General features: G+C 37.1%; 1 protein-coding gene and 2 long non-coding RNA genes across 5 annotated transcripts in view; 2 read left to right on the top strand and 1 right to left on the bottom strand.

The window, feature by feature from the left end:
- LOC106159922 (uncharacterized) overlaps positions 1 to 12,382 on the bottom strand; it is a 33,700-nt gene extending 21,318 nt beyond the window's left edge. The window contains exons 1-2 of the long non-coding RNA XR_015334202.1: positions 11,766 to 12,382; positions 11,109 to 11,170 (exon numbers count right to left, since the gene is read on the bottom strand). This is a non-coding gene — a long non-coding RNA (uncharacterized LOC106159922). The remainder of the gene's footprint in view (positions 1 to 11,108; positions 11,171 to 11,765) is intronic.
- On the top strand, positions 1,617 to 6,043 carry LOC106159916 (zinc finger protein 862-like). 2 transcript variants are annotated; one of them, XM_087012037.1, is made up of 10 exons: positions 1,617 to 1,956; positions 2,119 to 2,350; positions 2,493 to 2,654; positions 2,906 to 3,180; positions 3,375 to 3,566; positions 3,730 to 3,848; positions 4,072 to 4,289; positions 4,603 to 4,732; positions 5,062 to 5,332; positions 5,466 to 6,043. In XM_087012037.1, the coding sequence occupies exons 1-10, from the start codon at positions 1,954 to 1,956 to the stop codon at positions 5,700 to 5,702; spliced, it is 1,839 nt and encodes a 612-aa protein (XP_086868163.1). In that variant the 5' UTR covers positions 1,617 to 1,953; the 3' UTR covers positions 5,703 to 6,043. The 2 variants fall into 2 exon arrangements, with proteins under 2 accessions (XP_086868163.1, XP_086868164.1); XM_087012038.1 differs by having other exon boundaries at positions 1,617 to 2,350.
- A 574-nt stretch (positions 12,383 to 12,956) lies between the features above and the next one.
- LOC106155609 (uncharacterized) lies at positions 12,957 to 23,647 on the top strand. Of its 2 annotated transcripts, none has more exons than XR_015334200.1 (3): positions 12,957 to 13,280; positions 14,349 to 14,457; positions 20,799 to 23,647. It is a non-coding gene; the product is annotated as an uncharacterized LOC106155609 (long non-coding RNA). The 2 variants fall into 2 exon arrangements; XR_001237632.2 differs by lacking the exon at positions 20,799 to 23,647 and adding an exon at positions 20,432 to 20,792 and having other exon boundaries at positions 12,965 to 13,280.
- Positions 23,648 to 24,738: the final 1,091 nt, after the last annotated feature.

Raw genomic sequence — 24,738 nt, 5'->3', positions numbered from 1 at the left:
ACGAAACAGCAGCTTTAAAGTTTATCGACCAACACATACTACACCTAATAGAGTGTTCACTTGCGGTGAGCAAGTTCTTTCCAGCAAATGACCTTCAGCTTATTTCAGAATCCCACTGCAGGACCAAGAATTGGGATATTTAGGAAAAAAGATGCTGAAATGACACTCAAAGTGCACCATCTACAAGTTTGTCTTCACACAAAAAAGTTCTTAATTTCCCACTCAGCCCATTAAAATTACCCAATTAACCCAAGTACCGACTTGTGTCAGCATGCTCAGACGGCTTGGGAGAGGGTATAGCTCTTACAGCTCACCCATCCATGATGGAGCTAAAGGTATTGAATCGACCATTAAGATTCAACACACTTTACCATTGGCAATTCAGTAATGGCTGGTCTTTGGTTGTCATAAAAGCAACCAAATACAGATACTGATTAAATGGACAAATATGCTTTATCCACTATCTCCTCTCTACAATGGCACACAGATACTCCAAAGTAGATCATACATAAAAAGGTAGGACAAGAAGGCTTTAGGTCAATTATTGGGCAGACAAGAAGAGAGCTTACGCCTATAGCACCTGTATTAAAATTAAGTATTTACATCAAACCACAATTAGTGGGCTCAGGTCGCTCTACAAAATGTAACATTTGTCATAAAGAATGGAGATGCATATTTTGCTCTTAAACAATCTTATGTGTTGTATTTAGCACACCCTAGAATCAAATTTTCATTAAATTTCATGATGTCCTTGCAATAAGGTCAAGCCTGTACCTCCTAGATTTTGGAAATAGTTGAAAATGATAAACAGGGCCCCATTTACAAGGCATTAATTGGCATGCTTAACACGTTTCTGACACATTTGGTAATTGAGAAAGTATGGGATTTTGCTTGAAAACCTCATGACCTTGTAATTATAAGTCATAAACTTAACCTCTGGTGACCTTTAAATTAGTTGCAACTGATTGTTTACTTCTCATTTAGAAGGAATTGATACATTTAACATGCATGATTTAGTGGCATACGGTTACCAAGATATAGATAATATGATATCATTCACTTGAAAAATACCATGACCTTGAAATTTTTTCATAATATTGGCCTCTGGTGACCTTGAAAATAGAACTTTACAAGTGTTTGGCAGTGTCCCACTTGGGTTATATTGTTTCTTATAACATGTTTCTAAGACACTGGGAAACTGTCACATAGACATTAATTTTTTTTTTTTGCTCCAAAAATCCCTTGACCTTGTAATAAGATCATGGCCTTGACCTCTAGTGACCTTGATACTAGTTGCAAAAGATTGGGGATCCCTCACTTAGTAGGCGTTGATACTTAAAACATGTTTCTGTGACACTTGGAAACTGTCATATAGACATTATGGGTTTTTTTTCTCCAAATTTGCCTTGACTTTGTAATAAGGTTATGACCTTGACCTCCAGTGACCTTGAAACTAGTTGTAAAAGATTGGTGATCCTTCACTTAGTAGGAATTGATACTTAAAGCATGTTTCTGTGACATTGGGTACTCAAGTTATGGATTTCAAGTCCACCCACCCCATTCAATAGCGGCCATTTTGGATTTTTGTGGAAAATGAGACTTTGCCATGGGGGGATTCATGGGGAAAATTTTTTGGGCTATATTGGGCCTTCAACGGACCAGAATCAATTGAGAAACCTTTGTCACCAATTTTTTCCAACCTAAGTTGTTTATTGACTGGCCTATAAATGTGCAAAGTTTTATGGCGCGGGAACATTGCAAAACTCATTTATATCTGGGTGCAAAAACTTTAAAACGAGTGCCCTCAAGGACCACGAAGTCAGCAAGTCACATATTTCAGCGCTTTCTACACTGTCAAACAGAGAGCCTGCGAGTTCCGCGGCAGTCGCAGGAAGTACGGCAGGCAAGGCTCTCCTAGCCCTGAAGTCGGCAGAACGAAGTCGTTTAGAAAGCATGGTAAGGGAGACAAATAATGTTTGAAGAGATTAATACTGTCTTGTGAAGTAGTTTAGTGGTTAAGTCAGTGAAAGTTCTCAATTTATTTCATAGAACTTTACATTTAAACTTGACGTTTCACTTTTTTATTTTTTCATTTTTTTCCTTATTTACTGCTTCAAGGTCCGGAACGCCCATTATATTGCTAAAATGAATCGTCCGCTGACGGATTTTACTTCACTTGTCGTCTTGGATAGAGCCAAAGGCCTGGACACTGCAAACACATACAAGAACAACAGGGCCGCTCTCGGGTTCATCGAGGCCATTGCTGCTCAGGAGAAAAGCAGAATTGTCCAGAGTGTGAAAGAGGCTCCTTTTTTCAGTTTCATTATGGATGGCAGTAGTGATTTGACAGGTAAATCCATGTCTGAATATCCTGGATACCTTATCATAAGATGTTTTGCATGAATTTTTTATTTCTGTGAAATAGTATATATTATAAACTTCGTCTTTATAAGTTCACTCAAATGTAACTGGAGTTTTAATTTTTCATTCAGGAGATGAACAAGAGACAATATATATAAGGTTTACCAAAAACGGAGTTCCCAGTATGAAGTTTCTGTCCATAGATTCACCAAAGAGCACATGCGCTGCAGATCTGTATGACCATGTAAATCATGTTTTCATAAATAGTCAGATTGACAGTGAAATATTCAAAGGTAAATATTAAAATTAATTTAATATGTATATGATAGTAACGCTGAGAATCCAAATAAAGTGAACAAAAATACTCTGAGTGAAATGAATACCTAGTTCGAATTCATGTTTTCAACATTTGTAAATAATTTTTAATATCCAGGTGCTGCGGTATTATTTTTTTGTCTAGGTGTCACATAATGTATACGCTCAAGATTCTGCAGTGTACAGATTCTTGGATGATATTAATTTTCTGTTATTAATCATTATCTAGGTAAAATGGTAGGAATGGGATGTGACGGGGCCAGTAACATGTTAGGCAGTAAGTCTGGTTTGGCATCTCGTCTTCAGAGTGATAACCCAGAGCTTGTGACAGTGCACTGCCTGTGCCACAGGTTGGAGTTGGCCATGAAGGATGTGACAAAAGTTCATTGTAAAAAGCTCTACGATAGAGTGATGACAGTGATGATAGGACTTCATTACTTCTACAAGAAATCCCACAAGAACAAGAAGGGCCTGCAGAGAGCATGGGATACTTTGAAGATCCAGGTATTTGTGGATATTTTACACTATTGCATGTACCTTTTCATCATTTCCAGAAATTTCTACACTTGTAATAATAATTTTCTTCTCTCAATTTTTCTGGATTATTTTTAATTGGTCAGCAGTTTTTTTTTAAATTTATTTTTATTTTTATTTTTATTTAATTTTGCATATTTACTCAAGGGAAGTTACCATTCCAGGGCACACTGCCTCCCAAAGTAACAGGGACGAGGTGGATCTGTCATGTTAGCAGGGGGGTGGATAATATTCTGCACAACTTTCCAGCTTATGAACTTCACCTGAGCAATGCCAGCCATGAGAATGCAAAGGCTGAAGGACTTGTCAAGATATTGCTGCAGAAAGAGATTGTCTTATTTATGTTGGTGTTACAGGTATGTCACTGGCAGCTTTCATAGTGATATATTTTAAAAGTTATGGCTCATAACACAATATGGTGAAAGTAACTTAACCCAAAACATTGACCTTTACAAAATTTAATACTCTGCAGTATGTTAAGATTTTTTTTAGTCAAGTCAAATTACATAATTTTTCCAGGATTTATTAGATCCATTGATGAGGCTTTCACTGAAATTACAAAGCGATGAGGTCACATTGGCCGATGCCATGGTATGGTATGAGGTCACAGTTGAAAACCTTCTTAAGTTCAAGTCCAGGTATCACCTTATTTTGATTTTCTTGAATATCAATTTAACTGTGTTTTATCTTTTGTTCACATATTTATTGTTTTATTTGGAAATTGCAAATTATACATTTCTCCAAGTTCTAATATGCATTTATATTTTTGATGAAAAAGTAATGTTATTTATTTTTGTACATCAGAACTAAAAAAAAAACAGTTGGATATGATTAATTTAATCCCATTTTATTTACTTTTAGGGATTATTGTGAATTGTTGACTGATGGTAAATTCAAAGGGGTTACCTTGAAGGGCAGAGAACCACAACTACGCTATAAGGAATCTCTTATTGATGGGCTGATTGAGAGCATTGAAACCTGGTTTGGCTTTAATGATTCTGAAATGAATGTTGTTAAAGCAACTGCTATATGTAACCTCAGAAGATGGCCTCCAAATGGAAACATCAAAGAGATTGAAGGTATGTTCTTGTGCCAGTTATATTACTTCACTTAAATTTTATGTACAAGATTTGAAGCTTGCATTTTATTTACAACATTTGTAGAACAAGATTTAATTTGTACAGATATGCACAGGTCCATGTTTGGCAAATTATTAAATCCTTTTCAATCACTAGGTTTTGTCTTAAGTTATTTAAGATAGTAAGAATATATAAACAAATAATTTAGCTGAGTGAAACATTTTTTTTTTTTCCAATTCTGACTGTAGTAATCCTGCAGTTTTTCGGAGAGCATCATTTTATTTATTTATTATTATTATTTTGCTGTTTTCAGAATTTGGCACTGAAGAAGTCCAAACTGTGCTCAGACATTTCCCCAATGCCCTTGTAGGAGCTGGTATGGATGTGGATGAGAAAGTAGTCTTGCAGGAGTGGCAGGTTCTGAAGCGGGTACTGTACAAAAGGTATATTACTCTACGTTTTTTTTTTTTTATTTGTTTGTTTTGGCTGTGCTATCATGACACAAAGCAATCTTAATGGTTTGTTTCAAGGAATATTTAAAATTAAGATTCCATAATGTAGTTGCTATCAAAAATGTTTTACCACATATTGGCAATACATTCTTATTACTATAGATAAAAGACAAGCCATGTGCATTTCATTGGTAATTTGGTTTCTGTTTATAGTGTTAACTTAAAGATTATTTTAATTTATTAATTTTTTATAGTGATCAGAGATATTTCATAATGAAGTGTTAGGGGAATAATGTGTTTGTTTTTTTCTTGTTTCACAGGTATGGTGACAGTTTGCATTCTGGTACATCTTGGCCACAAGTTATGTGTGAATATGGAGAAGACTTTTCCTGCCTCCTGTTGATAGAGCTTTTGCAATCTCTGCCTCCTACTTTAGTGAGATGCGAAACCACTTTTTCTCAGATGAAATTAATAAAGACCAACAGAAGGTGTAGATTGAAGTCATCCACAATGGACAGTTTAATGATGGTGAAACTGGAATCATCACCTGTAGATGCATTTAACCCAACACCAGTATTGGAGAGCTGGCTAGTATGTAATTTTTGGACCTGTTAATAATTGATTAAAGGTGACAATTATATGTGTAAAGTGATAATATTAACCATAACTTTTTAGTTTTATGAATATGTGCTCCCATTTGAAGTTTTCCCTTTTTACTTTTCAGTCTTCAGGAAGGAAGATAAAATACTGTCGTAGCAAGAGTGACAATGCTGAGTTGGAGGGAGCAGAAATTGCAGAATCAATGGAAGACCTTAACTCTGGAAGTGAAAGTGACGTGGAAAATGTGGCAGACAAAGTTAATGACTTTTATGATAGATATTACACTGACAGTGATGCAGATGACATGGACATTGAACAACAGAATCTTGATTTTCTCTATCGTTTTGCAAGAGACACCTGATGACGTTTTGGCAACCTTTCCAGCACGATTGATTTAAATATTATGTACAGACACAGATGTTAAGCATTATGTAATATTGCATTAAAAAAGAAGAAAACACAATTTTGGGTGCTGCTGCCATGATGACCATTATGGGAAAACCATGTTATTTATGATTGCCAAACTTTCAAAATAGAAATACAGGACTAAAATGCAGCCTGAGTTGGAAAAGCAGTCTAATTGGCTTCTTTTTCTGGAAGTTATACATTTTCAAAGTGTGAACTTTTTACACATTTTACTTACATTAGTATTACCTGTTGAGCATAATTAAAAACTTGAAATAAAGGATGTTTAAACTTGAAGCTTTATGTAGTATATTGCGTCTTATTACATTTTATTGTGGGCTGGTAAAAAAAGGTGTGGGCTGACAAATTTTAATTTGCTCCAGCCCACATGTCTGGTAAGTTTTCAATCTCTTTCGCAATCACTGAGAGACCTGAAACAGAGGTTGAGACATAGGAGAGACATATATAGATAGAGACCTAGATATGGATACTGAGAGAGAGAGATGGTGAGAGAGAGAGAGACGAGTTTTACAGTCAGTCAAATAAACCATGTAGCAGAAAACTACACCTGCCTGTCTCAGTTGCCTTACTGGTGAAAAAGAAAATCTAAGAACCTGAATAGCCAACCGATGAGTTATTACAATATGTTATCATTCTGAAGATATTCTGAGTATAATGTGTACATGCCCCCTTTATAAAATTTTGAGAATTTGGTGTAAGTTCAAAAATTTTAGCAGAAAATGAAAGAGCTAATTGTGGACCTCACTGCACTTTCTTTCAGGACTACATTCAGAACATAAACTACCCATCCTGAATCTGCTAACATTATATATATGAAAATTGAAACTATAATAATATCTCCGAAAGTTCAGCTTCATGAGAGGACTGCACAATATTTTGATACAAACCTTTTAAAATATAACTTTCAACTAACTGGTACTAAAATTCTCTTGTTGTGGTATTGGTGGGACTTAATTCATGACATGATTCAATCTTAAAGGACTAGGAGAGAATGAGGCTGAAGGCATTTTCATATCTTCTCTTCATACCTGATATATCAGACATAGTCTGAATTTATTAACTTTAATCTCCTAATGGGACTAGAATGAAGAAGATTGAAATGTTTTGTCATTTTAAAAGGACAATGGCAATATGATACACATAAGTTCTGTAAGTTTCAAGACAAAAGGTAAAACCTTTTTCCACTTATCATGTTCGGTAAAAGTGCACAGCAACGACGGCATCAACAGACGCAGCTAGGTAACGGTGACACATCTGTGTCTGTACATAAAAATTGCTTTTAATTCATGAAAAATCTGTAAAATATGACTTCTTGTGACATTTGACCCCGTATCAATGGCACTTGACTAATTGTCATACATTCAAGATTTATAAAATTGATTGTTCCATCCTTTGCAAATTGCCTCTATAAAGATATATAATGCATTGTGATATTTTTAATCAAATTGATATGGCAAGCATTTTCTCTCCCCTACCCCCCTTTCAAAGAACCCACATTTTGAATGTTAGGCTCACATTTTATTAGTTCGCATGACTTTTTTAAATAAGACAGTTGAGAATCCAAATTTTGTTCATAAGCATTAGACTATACCATGTTGAACATCAATTTTTAATAATAAAATATTAGTATTATGGATATTTAGAAAATGTGTCTAGCAAAGGTCTTCAGGCCCATGGAACTTCAAAGTCACAACTTGAAAATGCCAAAATGTAAACAAGACAGCACTGTTCTGAAATGTTTTTTTTTTTTCCATTTTTAACAATTTTTAACATAAAACAAAATTAACAGTTTACTGCCATTTTTATATGATCAACTAAGAAAATTGATGAGATGGGAAAAATATCAATAGAGCAGTGTTAAATGTCCAATTTCTTCCATTCTGATATTCTGAACATAGTGATTTATTGAATCTGACAAACTGCAATGATATGAGTTTATTTCCATTTTTGAAACTTTATTACACAATACACAATAACAAGTTTACCATCATTTTTACAAAATCAACTAACAATGTTGTAAAGATGCAGGAAATGTCCAAAAAACACTTTTACGTATCTTATTAATTAAATAATGAAACTATTAACATGCCTAAGAATTGAATCTGAGGAAATGTGAACCAAGACAGCACTGTTCTGACATGGGTTTATTTCCATTTTTAACACTTATTAACATAAAACAAAATAAACAGTTTACTGCAATTTTTATATGATCAACTAAGAAAATTGATGAGATGGGAAAAATATCAATAGAATAGTGTTAAATGTCCAATTTCCTCCATTCTGAGATTCTGAACATAGTGAATGATTGAATCTGACGAACTGCAATGATATGAGTTTATTTCCATATCTGACACTTTATTACACAATACATGATAACAAGTTTACCATCATTTTTACATAATCAACTAACAATGTTGTAAAGATGCAGGAAATCTCAAACAAACACTTTTACGTATCTTATTAGTTCAATAATGAGACTGTTAACATGCCTAAGAGTTGAATCTGAAGAAATGTGAATAACTTCTAAAATAATGCCCCGATTACGCTGACTTTCGAACTAAACTTGCGTTTTAGTAAGATTGACCACTCCTGTGAGTTTAATGACAATTGGCCTATCTGTTTTTCTTATATTGTGTTTACAGTGTTGCATATATGCTGAAAAATGAAAAAACAGCATAACTACTAAAATAGTAGCCCGATCATGCTGATTTTCGAACTTGACCTGCGTTTTATGAATATTCAGCTCTGTAAATATTAAGCCAAAAAGTGAAACTGCCTTCCACTTATCGTGTTTACAAGGAAAGTGCACGGCGCCGGCGACGGCATCGGCATCGCCATCGGCATCGGCATCGGCGACGACATACGCAGGTGATGGCAATATGTACAGACACATCTGTGTCTGTACATAAAAAGAAGAGGTGTGTAGATACAACTGCCAAAATGATGAGATAGCAAATGCATGATAAAAACCTTGCCAGCTGTCGTCCATCAACAACTAGTTTACTGAAAACTGGTCAGGTTACAATTCAAATGTTATTTGATGCTTCATGCTGATGTCCATAATATTGGATTTACCATACATGCAAATGCAGTTTTTTTATAGCTCATACCCGTTATGCTCATCATGCAGTCTTGTACACAGCAATCACTGAATCTAGGAGTCCCTTAGTATAAAATGTTTGATGGTGCAGCAGACCAGCCCTAATAGACTTAATTAAAATTCCCAGCAATACTTTAATATTTCATGAATCAAACCACTGTATGTGTCTTCTTCAGTTGAAGGAGACAAAAGTACTTGCATTGGAAAGCTAGTTACAATGACTTCCACCTATTAAGTTATTGGCTGTAAGTATTTCCCTGTGTGAAGATTTGTATTGGGGATCACTACACTTCCCAAAAATTCACTTATTTTTACTTATAGCCCACATAAAAATAATGATTAAGTATTATAAAATATATGGATGATTAATTTTAAAAAGTTGTGTGTGCATGCTTGGTGCCCATTTGTGTTCAATAATATTTGTTAAAGAAGTAGATCTAGTACTTGTTTGAGTTCTTTTTTTATGGTCATTATGCTCAAAGCAATATACTTTTCTTTATATGCATGGTTAAATGTATACTTTTCTTTATATGGTTAAATATATAAAAAATGTGGGTTTTTGTTGTTTTATTTTCTGAATTAATTAATTTAGACTAATTTTATTTTAGATTAATTCTGTAAGCTATAGTATTAGTCGGAAAAGCACTGCCAGTTGTACAATCACATTACAAGCAATTGAACAAAGAGTGGAAATGTGAGACAAGTAGCAGGTTGAAAAGGGTTAATGTCTTTACCAACACTACATAAATTATATGTAGCCATTAACAAGGACCTCTTCTAGTGGGTATATGACTCTTTGAAATCTCCAAGCTCAAACTTAGTTTTTTTTTCTTTTTTAAGTGGGGGGGGGGGGGGGGGGGGGTTACAAAAATATTTGTTAAAGAAGTAGATCTAGTACTTGTCTGAAATTTTTTGGTCATTATGCTAAAAGCAATATACTTTCCTTTATATGGTTAAATACCTCAAAAATGTGGGTTTTTGTTGTTTTATTTTCTGAATTAATTAATCTAGGTGTGGGGTTTTTTATGTGATAAAATGTCCACATCTAGTACGTGATAATGTTGCTGATATGTAGCACACAATAAGCATACATGTAGTATGTATGGATGGACGTATGGATTTGCGGGTGAAAGTATTTCTGTATATTCATGTTCTTTTTTATTTATCTGTACTTAATTAGTGTAATTATCATCATTATTATATGCATTTAATTTTTGATTATTTGTTTAAATATTTTATTTTATATATATATTTACTTTTTTTTCACTGAGTGAATAAAGTTTTTAAAAAAAATGTGGCTTTTTATTGTTTTATTTTCTGAATTAATTAATCTAGACTTATCTTATTTTAGATTAATTCTGTAAGCTATAATATTAGTAAGAAAAGCACTGCCAGTTGTACAATCACATTGCAAGCAACTGAGCAGAGTGGAAATGTGAGACAAGTAGCAGGCTGAAAAGGGTTAATGTCTTTACCAACACTACAATAATACATAAATTTCAATAATAAACCACCAAAAAAGAGTATGAAGGTTTAAATCCCAAAGGTAGGCTGTGTTAGAGGACACTGTTCAACACTGCACGATTAGAAGAAATGTGCAGGTATCACCGGCCAAGACTGTAGAGCAACACCAATCTAACTTAACACATTTTCATACATCAATATATCATCAACAAAATAAAGGGCCACCAGGATCTCCTTTGTATTTTACCTCCCTAATATACAGGTTTAATATCCATTAAGGACCTCTTCTAGTGGGTATATGACTCTTTGAAATCTCCATGCTCAAACTTTTTTTTTTTTGGGGGGGGGGGGTTACAGGTGCAGTATATTTTTTGTTTAAATGTCTTGAGGAATCAGTCAATATTGACCAACAAAATACATCACATAGGTATATTGTAACTATATATAACTAGAGCGAGTTGCATATCTGCTGACTGAAAATCTGCTTTGAAAACTAAAAAAAAAAAAAACGAAAATTAACCATACATCCCTTGAAATCAGTGCAGGCAGTATAGGGATGTAGCCTCTACGGTTATGAGATTTTGCCATTCAGTACAACCTGACCAGCACTCCCACCTCTTTAAAACTTATCACCAGATTTAGACGACTTGAGAAAACTCTCAAAAAAAAAAATTCTGGAACACTTTCGTGCATTCACGTATCATATATAAGATTAAATATTCCAAAAACTGAAAAATGACGTAAATTTTGCTGTCCTTGTGACTTAACAAAACTTACCTTTTCATCGTTGTTGGCATGATCCGTCTGTACACTTTCACACTTGCTGTGCATCAGCTACTCTGGAATTCATATGGAAAATGAGCAGACTGGACACCGCCCGCATGTAACTCTGCAACTCAGACGTTCAACATTCAGCTGTTCCAACATCGATGTACGCCCATTTATATAAAAAAATTCCTTAAACTCAAGTAGTTTACTTAAAAATTTACCAGACTGAAACTAATATAGTGCGTTTCAAACAAATCTAGATTTAGGCAATACAATTTACAAGCTGCTTTGACAGCAAGAAAGCAGACGACCTCGGCATCTATGCAAGACAAGCCCAAAAGGCTCACTCACAGCCACGCTCGGCTGTCACCTTGATTGGATAGTAAACGGTTGTCGTAAAATCGCTAAATGATATTAAAACCCGGTGCATAAAGTTGAAAACCACCTAGGACAATCTTAGACTGCCACATTAATCCAATACAATGCAAAAATAAACTATAACAAGTGGTTAAAGCCTTCAAACCGAATGTCGTAAAGTCCCCATATACCTCCATAGAGACAATAAAATATAGTAAGCTTCTGAAACAAGAAAAATCCAGTTCCAACATAATAATCGAAATAAAATACTGCCGGGCATCGGAGCGGCCTAAAACTTGGCACGCTTACCGCTAATACTGCAGGCTACATCATCCCGTCGCCCGTTTGTAAATTCCGTGCATGGCATACGCACAATCAAACCGTATATCCAAATCCCACCTCTGATGTTTGAATTGGTCCTCTCTAACCTACCATTACGAAAAAGAAGCCATGCCATTGGACAATGCGACCTCTGCGGTTACGTCATTTCCTGAATTGGATTGTAGAGAGGACCAATTCAAACATCAGAGGTGGAATTTGGATATACGGTTTGATTGTGCGTATGCCATGCACGGAATTTACAAACGAGCGACGGGATGATGTAGCCTGCAGTATTAGCGGTAAGCGTGCCAAGTTTTAGGCCGCTCCGATGCCCGGCAGTATTTTATTTCGATTATTATGTTGGAACTGGATTTTTCTTGTTTCAGAAGCTTACTATATTTTATTGTCTCTATGGAGGGATATGGGGACTTTACGACATTCGGTTTGAAGGATTTAACCACTTGTTATAGTTTATTTTTGCATTGTATTGGATTAATGTGGCAGTCTGAGGTTGTCCTAGGTGGTTTTCAACTTTATGCACCGGGTTTTAATATCATTTAGCGATTTTACGACAACCGTTTACTATCCAATCAAGGTGACAGTCGAGCGTGCTCACAGCGGTTGAGTGTCAGCGTTAAAAGTTATATTTTGACAAGGACGATATTTCATTACTTTAGTAAATCTATGTATAAAAAAAAAGGTTATCACAAAATACTTACATTTAAAGAATCGCCTTTTTATTTATTTATTTATTATTATTATTATTATTATTTTAAGAGTTTTGCACACTGACTCGGAACCACTTGGATGTCTCCGCACTCGACAATAATGTATGGAGCTTGCGGAGTCAGCCGAGGATTGCCGATTGGCACTCTTGAGAAGTGACCTGGGAAACTAACCTGGGACCGGAACCCTCCCCCCACTCTTGATTAATAAAATTCTTCATCGGGCAGATTGAAAATTATATTGCAAAATACATTAAAAATCGTAGGAAGGTTAATTGCAGATAATGTTGTGAGGTATTCTGGTCGAACTCGGCTAATATAACAACTTTAACTTCGTCTTACGTACGATATTGGAGCGCCTGTACTAATTTTTGAAAGCGAGGCAAAGGAGCCAAACAATACGATACAATTTGTAATCTCATAAAAATGGATATTTTAAATAGATTTTATAGCCGGGCGTACATCAAAAGGCGACTCTTTTATGTGATATTTAATAATAATTAATTTAAAAGATACGATATAATAGCTTCTTGCCGACGGCTTTTTTTTTAGCTTTATTGATTTTTTAAAAGTATTTGGAGATCAAAAACACTGTATGGTTTCAAATCGAGGCCCCACATATTGCTCGTGTGCTGACCGGAAGACGAGCGACACTAGCGGGAATTATGAAACAAAGAGAGGGACAAAGAGAGACGGTTGAGTCGCAGGAGAGAGACAGAAATCCGTCGATATCTGTACTGTAGTCTTATACAATAGTGGGATTTCTACGACATCAGAGGTAAGAGATATTATATTTATTTAGCTAGATTAAAGAGTTCATTTATTCTGTAATTCGACTTTTGTAAGATGAATCTGGCGGATAATAATCTCTTTTTTATTGAATAAGCCGGAAACAAAGACTTTTTTTATTCTCCATATATTTTTATATAATAATGCCACCTTTCACCTTTTAATTGTTTCATTATAGAAAAGCACCTTGTATAGTGGCAGCATATATGCCATATTGATAATTACCTGTAAAGGGTTTATGTATTTATTTGCTTATTTATTAATTTTATTATTATTTGTTTTTTACACTTGAAGTCACAATTAAGTAGTTAAAATTATTACAATCATTTAACACAATTCATCACAAATACCGGATAACACACATGCACACACACACACACACACACACACACACACAATAAACAAATAAATAAATAAATAAATAAAAATATATTCTATACTGATAAGAAACAGCTGAGAAAGAATTTATTTATGTAACTTATCTAGAAGATAAGGCAAATGATCTTGTAATAAATTTAACGAGTTTATATTACCTAAAGTTGCCTATAGAGTGCACTTCGCACTGCATATTTTTTAAATCTACTTACCAGAATCATGTCATTGTGAGCACTCCTGGTACTGAACTGCCAACATTTACCAAAGCAATGGCATCACATGTAAACCACTGCATTAAGTGTTGCCATATATGAATTTTGTATCATCATAGGATAAATTTCCCAAACTGATAACTGCTGAGTAAAATCTAAGCTCTAATAAACAGGTATATTAGATCTTGGGTAAAATAAAGCATTGCCAAAAAATTATTTTCAAAAGAGGTACCAAAACAATCACTTTAAATTGAAAACACAACTTTGAAAGATGTTACTATGACAAAAGGATAATTTTGAGGATTTATGATTTAATTTTTTTGTTGTGCTACTGGTTATTTGCATGACATGAGGTGTACCTATTTTAAAAGACATTTTATTTTGGTGTGAAACATTGTCTAGAAGAAAGAGAAATCCTAAATTACACATACAAATGAAAATTTACCATTTTACAATTTCTGCATTATTAGGCTGCCCAGGGATTTGTGGATGATGGACAGCAATCTCACCTCAGGCACATCAACACTTCTAAAATTCTCCACTGACCATACTGGTACAAGTAAAGCACAGACATAGAAAGTAAGTACTGCACAGCATTATTAATATTAGCAAGAAAATTTATACTTTGGCACTCCCATATTAAAGTTTTATTAATATTTTTATATGTGCTATCACATGAACAATCTAGGTGTAGTTAACTACAAGTTTATACAGCAAATCGAGCCCAGTCATCGAATGCAAGAGCACTTGAATGTTTTTCTTTCCAATTCAGTACCAGTACATATTTTAATATGCATTTTAAGGAGTGCCAAGGCATACATTTTTGTGCCAATATATATATATATTACTTAATTGTTGATCAGCTTTAGATTCTTTGTGTAACACAACTTGGCCAGAGCTTTGTAAACTAAGCTTTTAGACAAAACTGACTTCATATTTTTTGTTACAGAATTGTGCCACAGTTTCACATAAAATATAATATTGACTTATCTAAACTCTAAGGCACTCAAAACTTACTGGCTAACTATGTGTGTTTTGCAAAGAAACTAACATATTTGTTTTGAATGCTATTGATTGCAATGTACACTCACATGTTTGAAGAACTCTCTAAAATGACACGTGGGAAATTTTGCTGGATATGATGGCCCATCATTGTATTGTATTGTATATTGGCATCTTTCAAAAGTAAATGGTTGTTTATTGACAGTGAAGTTAATAAAAACAAGGTTTTTAACAATACCTTAATAGATCCATACGATTTGTATTATAAATCAAATCAAAGCATGAAAGATGTTGGCTAGTTGAATTGAACAGGAATTTAGAGTTCCTGGGGGTGGGGCTGCTCCTAGGGGTGGTTGATTTCAAGTTTTTGCATTGTAATATACTATCTTTTCTTAGACTATAAAAATTACAGAATTGGAATTTTGGAAATTGATCAACCTTTTATCAGAATAAGGCATAAGCCTTTTTGAATTTTGGTATATCTGGGATTGAGGTTGCCCCTGGGGGCGCATGATTAAATTTTCACATGATAATCCATGCTAGACTCAGCTCTCCTTGTACATTCCAACTTCTGACACTCAGTCTCTCTAAAACAAATTAATTTCTTCCCATAAGTTTTTTTTTTTAAAGGCAAAATTATGTTCTAGAACAAACCTTTTTTTTTTTTTTGCCCCATCCATTGTCAGTAAGCTGTCATTTACAACTGAAAGAAAATGTGAGCTGTCATATCTTGCAAATTGTTTCACCTTTTTTCTTGAAGTGATGGGTTTAGACTGCAACTGACAACATACGATTAAAAAATTGACAATAATGTCATCACTCAGTATAGTTGGGCTGTCCCTGGGGGTAGTTGTTTCTGAATTCTTCTCACATTGTAATTTCCTCTATCTCCTCCTAGATCATTAGACAGGAAGTTGAAACTTGGGTGATTGGAAGACATATCAGGATATGTGGGGCTATTTCTAAATTTTAGTGCAACAAGGGGTTGGACTGCCCCTGAGGGTGGTTGATTTAGAATTCTTATGAATCCTTATCACATTATGATTTGTCCTATCTCCCCCTAGACCTTAAGATTATGAAGTTGAAACTTTGGTGATGGGTAGAGCTGTTGTAAGGGATGTACATAAGCATAGCAGAAATTTAGTGCAACAGGGGCCAGGCTGCCCCTGGGGGGGGCGGGGGGGCGGGGGGGGGGGGGAGGGCATTAGATCCTGAACAGATTCCGAATTACTTTTTGCTGTCTCCTTGTAGACAATTGGACTTAGGTAGTTGAAACTTTGGTGATTGGTTGAACTGTCATCAGGGATGTGCATGGGCATTTTGGAATTTTAGTACAACAAACAGGGGGTTGGGCTGTCCCGGGGGGGGGGGGGGTTGAATCTAAATTCTTTTTGCTTTGTATTTTCTGTGAACTCCTCCTTATATCAGTTGAGTTGAATAGTTAAATTTTTGGGTTTAACTTTTTGCTTTTTGCAGGGATGGGCAGTGGTGTTTCAGAATGTAATCATGTCTGGGGGTTGGACTGTCCCTGGGGGGGGGGGTAGATCCCGAATAGATCCAGAATTACTTTCCGCTGTCTCCTTGCAGGGGAGTAACCAGACCTTTTAAAATTGTACGCACAGATTTTGAAAATTCCTAGGTACGATTATGTTCCGTGAAAAATACATTGAATTTATGGAGAATAATATCATGGTTGGCTCAAAAAATTGTACGCACAGTGCATCCGTGCATATGCCTGGTTACGCCCCTGCCTTGTAGACCATTAGACTTAGTTAGTTGAAACTTTGGTGATTGGTTGAACTGTGGTCAGGGATGTGCATGGGCATTTTGGAATTTTAGTACAACAAACAGGAAGTTGGGCATACCACTGTCTCCGGGAGGGGGGGGGTTGAATTAAATTTTTTTTACTTTGTATTTTCTGTGAACTCCTTATATCAGTTGAGTTGAATAGTTAAATTTTTGGTGATTGGTTTAACTTTTTGCTTTTTGCAGGGATGGGCAATGGTGTTTCAGAATTTAATCATGCCTGGGGATTGGACTGTCTCGGGGGGGGGGGGGGTCGGGTGGGGGAGGGAATTGATTCTAAATTTTTATCACCTTATGATTTGTCCTATCTCCCCCTAGACCTTAAGATTAGGATGTTGAAACTTTGGTGATGGGTAAAGTTGTTGTAAGGGATGTACATAGGCATTGCAGAAATTTAGTGCAACAGGGGCCAGGCTGTCCCTGGGGGGGGGGGGGTAGATCCCGAATAGATCCAGAATTACTTTCCGCTGTCTCCTTGTAGACCATTAGACTTAAGTAGTTGAAACTTTGGTGATTGGTTGAACTGTGGTCAGGGATGTGCATGGGCATTTTGGAATTTTAGTACAACAAACAGGAAGTTGGGCATACCACTGTCCCCGGGGGGGGGGGGGGGGGGGTTTGAATTAAATTTTTTTTACTTTGTATTTTCTGTGAACTCCTCCTTATATCAGTTGATTTGAATAATTAAATTTCTGGTGATTGGTTTAACTTTTTGCTTTTTGCAGGGATGGGCAATGGTGTTTCAGAATTTAATCATGCCTGGGGATTGGACTGTCTCGGGGGGGTGGGGTGGGGGGGGAATTGATTCTAAATTCTTATCACATTATGATTTGTCCTATCTCTCCCTAGACCTTAAGATTAGCAAGTTGAAACTTTGGTGATGGGTAAAGCTGTTGTAAGGGATATACATAGGCATTGCAGAAAATTAGTGCAACAGGGGCCAGGCTGTCCCTGGGGGGGGGGGGGGGGGGGGGGTAGATCCCGAATAGATCCAGAATTACTTTCTGCTGTCTCCTTGGAGACCATTAGACTTAAGTAGTTGAAACTGGTGATTGGTTGAACTGTGGTCAGGGTTTGGTTGTTTCTAAATACTTTTTGAAATATAATTTCTGCTATCTCCTCCTAGACCATTAGACATATGAAGTTGAAACTTTGGTAATTGGTAAAGCTATCTTCATGGATGTGCATGGATGGGGGGGGGGGGGGTTGAATTAATTTTTTTTTACTTTGTATTTTCTGGGAACTCCTTATATCAGTTGAGTTGAATAGTTAAATTTTTGGTGATTGGTTTAACTTTTTGCTTTTTGCAGGGATGGGCAATGGTGTTTCAGAATTTAATCATGCCTGGGGGTTGGACTGTCTCGGGGGGGGGGGAGGGAATTGATTCTAAATTTTTATCACATTATGATTTGTCCTATCTCCCCCTAGACCTTAAGATTAGGAAGTTGAAACTTTGGTGATGGGTAAAGCTGTTGTAAGGGATGTACATAGGCATTGCAGAAATTTAGTGCAACAGGGGCCAGGCTGTCCCTGGGGGGGGGGGGGGTAGATCCCGAATAGATCCAGAATTACTTTCCGCTGTCTCCTTGTAGACCATTAGACTTAAGTAGTTGAAACTTTGGTGATTGGTTGAACTGTGGTCAGGGATGTGCATGGGCATTTGGGAATTTTAGTACAACAAACAGGAAGTTGGGCATACCACTGTCCCCGGGGGGGGGGGGTTGAATTAATTTTTTTTTACTTTGTATTTTCTGTGAACTCCTCCTTATATCAGTTGAGTTGAATAGTTAAATTTTTGGTGATTGGTTTAACTTTTTGCTTTTTGCAGGGATGGGCAATGGTGTTTCAGAATTTAATCATGCCTGGGGACTGTCTCGGGGGGGTGGGGTGGGGGGGGGATTGATTCTAAATTCTTATCACATTATGATTTGTCCTATCTCTCCCTAGACCTTAAGATTAGCAAGTTGAAACTTTGGTGATGGGTAAAGCTGTTGTAAGGGATATACATAGGCATTGCAGAAAATTAGTGCAACAGGGGCCAGGCTGTCCCTGGGGGGGTGGGGGGGGGGGTAGATCCCGAATAGATCCAGAATTACTTTCCGCTGTCTCCTTGGAGACCATAAGACTTAAAGGGATAATAACTCTTCGTATGATATCTATATTTCACAATAAAAACATTGTGAACAACTCATAGAAATAGAATATATTCTGTTGTACCACAAAAACGGCAGTTGTAGCTATTATTCTGATATCTGAGCTTGTCTTTAGATCACATGACCTCCATTGATGGCTGTATTCAGTTATAATCTCTTAAGAGATTTTAACAAAAAAAAAAAACTTTTTAGAAAAAAACCAGGGACTAACTTTGAATGTAAAAATTGATTCATTAACCATTGGTAAGTATGGGAAACTTGTTGTTTACTCCAGGAAAATTCATTTTTTGGCCAAAACGAAGAGTTATTATCCCTTTAAGTAGTTGAAACTGGTGATTGGTTGAACTGTGGTCAGGGTTTGGTTGTTTCTAAATACTTTTTGAAACATAATTTCTGCTATCTCCTCCTAGACCATTAGACATATGAAGTTGAAACTTTGGTAATTGGTAAAGCAATCTTCATGGATGTGCATGCATGGGCACAAAATTTTATAATGCCTGGGGATTGGGCTGTCCCTGGGGGTGGTTGATTCTGAAATGTTATTACTGCTAGACCATAAGTGTCGAAAGTTGATACTTTGGGGGGGTGCCAGACCTATCTTCAGGGAACTTTATTGCATAAATGTAGAAAGTTAATTGATACTTCAGGGATTACTAGACATATCTTCAGGGAACTTTATTGCACTTGGGCTGTCCATACAGGGTGGGTTATCCTAAGGGACCATTTCCCAAACCCTATCATACCAACTTTGGATTGAACTATTTCAGAGGGGATTCTCGTTTAATTGCAATTAACTTGGATGGCTTAGATGTCTGTCACACCTGCTGATGCTGATAAGGGGTAATTAACTATTGTTTAGCAGCTTTAGTGGGCATCCCAGATGTCTAAGCTGTTTGGGCTGAAAGCAATTTAGTGAGGGACCCCATGGAGATGGACCGATCCTGTTAGATCGATCTAGGGATGGGAACCCAGTCAAATTTCTTTTCATCTTTGATAAGTGCATGGGGAAGTGGGGGGATTCTTGATGGCTATCCATCAACACCATCTAGTTTATTTATTTATTTATTTATTTATTTATATATTTATTTATTTATTTTTAACAAGTATAAAACAATTTTTTACCTAATATTAACTGAGTGACTTTGTCCTTCATTTTTTCCATATAAGTTTTGCTACTTTTTTCATATTTGATCTACATGTGAGTGTCCATGATGGTTACTGCACTAGGGGCAGTAATTAAGTGCCTTAATATTTTGAGAAGACATTGCGAAGACTTGTTTAGTTAACAAATACCTGCTTCTTTTACACTTGTTTAGATGTGTGACGATTCTAACTTGACTCAACAATTCTCTGCCGAACAAGATCAGAAAAAAGAGTTTTATCTAAAATAGGGGTAATACTTCAGAAAATGTCTTCTTATTTATTATAATCACATATATTCAAAGTATATTGAATTCATCACTACCTGAGATCATTTTTAATATTGATTTTTGTATTTTATATTGAATTGATATTTTATTGTACCACCAGTACGAGTACTGGGGGTACCACAGTGTTGTCTTTAAACTGCCATGATCATGTTGACATTACAGACAGACAGATTGAATTACTATAGGTGGACAGATTCGAAAAATTTTTAAGTACTTTAAAGGGGACTTGAGCTTATCTTGACCGCTTCCCATTGTGGTAGTTGAGATGGACCTTTCGGGAATCTTAAGACCCACTGATTGCGACAGCTGCGACAGAGTCCATGATTTTTAAAGTACTTTTAAAGGGACTAGAGCAAATTTTGAGAGCTTCGATTTTCATATTACGTTTGTTGAGATGAATCTTTCGGAGCCAATTTTAAAGGCTTCAACTTTCCAATAGCGTTAGTTGAATCAGACTTTTCGGGACCCTTATGACCCACCAATTGCGACAGCTGCGACGGAGTCCATGATTTTTAACGTACTTTTAAAGGGACTAGAGCCATTTTGAGGGCTTCGACTTTCCGATTGTGGTAGCTGAGATGAAACTTCCGTAAGACCCATTGATTGTGACAGTTGCGACGGAGTCCATGATTTTTAAAGTACTTTTAAAGGGACTAGAGCCAATTTTAAGGGCTTCGACTTTCCGATTGTGTTAGTTGAGACGGACATTTTGGGACCCTTAAGACCCACCGATTGCGACAGTTGCAACGGAGTCCATGTTATTTAAAGTTCTTTTAAAGGGACTAGAGCCAAATTTGAGGGCTTCCACTTTCCGATAGCATTAGTTTGTGGTAGCTGAGATGAAACTTCCTTAAGACCCATTGATTGTGACAGTTGCGACGGAGTCCATGTTATTTAAAGTAGTTTTCAAGGGACAAGAGCCATTTTTGAGGGCTTCGACATTCCGATTGCGTTAGTTGAGATGGACTTTTCGAGACCCTTATGACCCACCAATTGCGACAGTTGCGACGGAGTCCATGATTTTTGAAGTACTTTTAAAGGGACTAGAGCCATTTTTTAGGGCTTTGACTTTCCGATTGCGTTAGTTGAGACGGACCTTTCGGGACCCTGAAGACCCACCGATTGTGACAGTTGCGACGGAGTCCATGATTTTTAAAGTACTTTTAAAGGGACTAGAGCCAAATTTGAGGGCTTCCACTTTCCGATAGCATTAGTTTGTGGTAGCTGAGATGAAACTTCCTTAAGACCCATTGATTGTGACAGTTGCGACGGAGTCCATGATTTTAAAAGTACTTTTAAAGGGACTAGAGCCAATTTTGAGGGCTTCGACTTTCCGATAGCATTAGTTGAGACGGACCTTTCGGGACCCTTAAGACACACTGATTGCCAAAGTTGCGACGGAGTCCATGATTTTTAAAGGCTTCGACTTTCCGATTGTGGTAGTTGAGACGTACCTTTCGGAGCCATTTTGAGGGCTTCGTCTTTCCGATTGCGTTAGTTGAGACGGACCTTTCAAGACCCTTAAGACCCACCGATTGTGACAGTTGCGAGAGAGGCCATGTTATTTAAAGTACTTTTAAAGGGACTAGAGCCATTTTTGAGGGCTTCAACTTTCTAATTGCGTTAGTTGAGACAGACCTTTCGGGACCCTTAAGACCCACCGATTGTGACAGTCGCGACGGAGTCCATGTTATTTAAAGTAGTTTTAAAGGGACAAGAGCCATTTTTGAGGGCTTCTACTATCCGATTGCGTTAGTTGAGACGGACCTTTCGGGACCCTTAAGACCCACCGATTGTGACAGTTTCGACGGAGTCCATGTTATTTAAAGTACTTTTAAAGGGACTAGAGCAAATTTTGAGATCTTCTACTATCCGATTGCGTTAGTTGAGACGTACCTATCGGAGCCATTTTGAGGGCTTCGACTTTCCAATTGCGTTAAATGAGACAGACCTTTCGGGACCCTTAGACCCACCGATTGTGACAGTTGCGACGATGTCCATGTTATTTAAAGTACTTTTAAAGGGACTAGAGCCATTTTTGAGGGCTTCAACTTTCTAATTGCGTTAGTTGAGACAGACCTTTCGGGACCCCTAAGACCCACCGATTGTGACAGTTGCGACGGAGTCCATGTTATTTAAAGTACTTTTAAAGGGACTAAAGCAAATTTTGAGATCTTCGACATTCCGATTGCGTTAGTTGAGACAGACCTTTCGGGACCCTTAAGACCCACCGATTGTGACAGTTGCGACGGAGTCCATGTTATTTAAAGTACTTTTAAAGGGACTAAAGCAAATTTTGAGATCTTCGACATTCCGATTGCGTTAGTTGAGACGGACATTTCGGAACCATTTTGAGGGCTTCGACTTTCCGATTGCGTTAGTTGAGACGTACCTTTCGAAACCATTTTGAGGGCTTCAATTTTCCGATTGCGTTAGTTGAGACGGACATTTCGGGACCCTTAAGACCCACCGATTGTGACAGTTTCGACGGAGTCCATGTTATTTAAAGTACTTTTAAAGGGACTAGAGCAAATTTTGAGATCTTCTACTATCCGATTGCGTTAGTTGAGACGTACCTTTCGGAGCCATTTTGAGGGCTTCGACTTTCCAATTGCGTTAAATGAGACAGACCTTTCGGGACCCTTAGACCCACCGATTGTGACAGTTGCGACGATGTCCATGTTATTTAAAGTACTTTTAAAGGGACTAGAGCCATTTTTGAGGGCTTTGACTTTCCGATTGCGTTAGTTGAGACAGACCTTTCGGGACCCTTAGACCCACCGATTGTGACAGTTGCAACGATGTCCATGTTATTTAAAGTACTTTTAAAGGGACTAAAGCAAATTTTGAGGGCTTCGACATTCCGATTGCGTTAGTTGAGACGGACATTTCGGAACCATTTTGAGGGCTTCGACTTTCCGATTGCGTTAGTTGAGACGTACCTTTCGGAACCATTTTGAGGGCTTCAACTTTCCGATTGCGTTAGTTGAGAGGGACATTTCGGGACCCTTAAGACCCACCGATTGTGACAGTTGCGATGGAGTCCATGTTATTTAAAGTACTTTTAAAGGGACTAAAACAAATTTTGAGGTCTTCGACATTCCGATTGCGTTAGTTGAGACAGACCTTTCGGGACCCTTAAGACCCACCGATTGTGACAGTTGCGACGGAGTCCATGTTATTTAAAGTACTTTTAAAGGGACTAAAGCAAATTTTGAGATCTTCGACATTCCGATTGCGTTAGTTGAGACAGACCTTTCGGGACCCTTAAGACCCACCGATTGTGACAGTTGCGACGGAGTCCATGTTATTTAAAGTACTTTTAAAGGGACTAAAGCAAATTTTGAGATCTTCGACATTCCGATTGCGTTAGTTGAGACGGACATTTCGGAACCATATTGAGGGCTTTGACTTTCCGATTGTGACAGTTGCGACGGAGTCCATGTTATTTAAAGTACTTTTAAAGGGACTAAAGCAAATTTTGAGATCTTCGACATTCCGATTGCGTTAGTTGAGACGGACATTTCGGAACCATATTGAGGGCTTCGACTTTCCGATTGCGTTAGTTGAGACGTACCTTTCGAAACCATTTTGAGGGCTTCAATTTTCCGATTGCGTTAGTTGAGACGGACATTTCGGGACCCTTAAGACCCACCGATTGTGACAGTTGCGACGGAGTCCATGTTATTAAAAGTACTTTTAAAGGGACTAAAGCAAATTTTGAGATCTGCGACATTCCGATTGCGTTAGTTGAGACAGACCTTTCGGGACCCTTAAGACCCACCGATTGTGAAAGTTGCGACGATGTCCATGTTATTTAAAGTACTTTTAAAGGGACTAGAGCCATTTTTGAGGGCTTTGACTTTCCGATTGCGTTAGTTGAGACGTACCTTTCGGAACCATTTTGAGGGCTTCGACTTTCCGATTGCGTTAGTTGAGACGGACATTTCGGGACCCTTAAGACTCACCGATTGTGACAGTTGCAACGGAGTCCATGTTATTTAAAGTACTTTTAAAGGGACTAAAGCAAATATTGAGATCTTCGACATTCCGATTGCGTTAGTTGAGACAGATCTTTCGGGACCCTTAAGACCCACCGATTGTGACAGTTGCGACGGAGTCCATGTTATTTAAAGTACTTTTAAAGGGACTAAAGCAAATTTTGAGATCTTCGACATTCCGATTGGGTTAGTTGAGACAGACCTTTCGGGACCCTTAAGACCCACCGATTGTGACAGTTGCGACGGAGTCCATGTTATTTAAAGTACTTTTAAAGGGACTAAAGCAAATTTTGAGATCTTCGACATTCCGATTGCGTTAGTTGAGACGGACATTTCGGAACCATTTTGAGGGCTTCAACTTTCCGATTGCGTTAGTTGAGACGTACCTTTCGGAACCATTTTGAGGGCTTCGACTTTCCGATTGCGTTAGTTGAGACGGACATTTCGGAACCATTTTGAGGGCTTCAA

Source organism: Lingula anatina, chromosome 4, assembly GCF_051362555.1.
Source record: "Lingula anatina isolate TDL-2025a chromosome 4, LinAna3.0, whole genome shotgun sequence".
In the NCBI taxonomy this organism is placed as follows: domain Eukaryota; kingdom Metazoa; phylum Brachiopoda; class Lingulata; order Lingulida; family Lingulidae; genus Lingula; species Lingula anatina.
The sequence above is the reverse complement of the archived record's forward strand: the minus strand, read 5'-3'. Positions and strand labels throughout refer to the sequence as shown.

Coding starts and splice junctions, on each gene's coding strand:
- LOC106159916 (XM_087012037.1), top strand. Junction 2,351..2,492: donor TGGCAGTAGTGATTTGACAG/GTAAATCCATGT, acceptor TTTTTCATTCAG/GAGATGAACAAGAGACAATA. Junction 5,333..5,465: donor CAGTATTGGAGAGCTGGCTA/GTATGTAATTTT, acceptor TTTACTTTTCAG/TCTTCAGGAAGGAAGATAAA.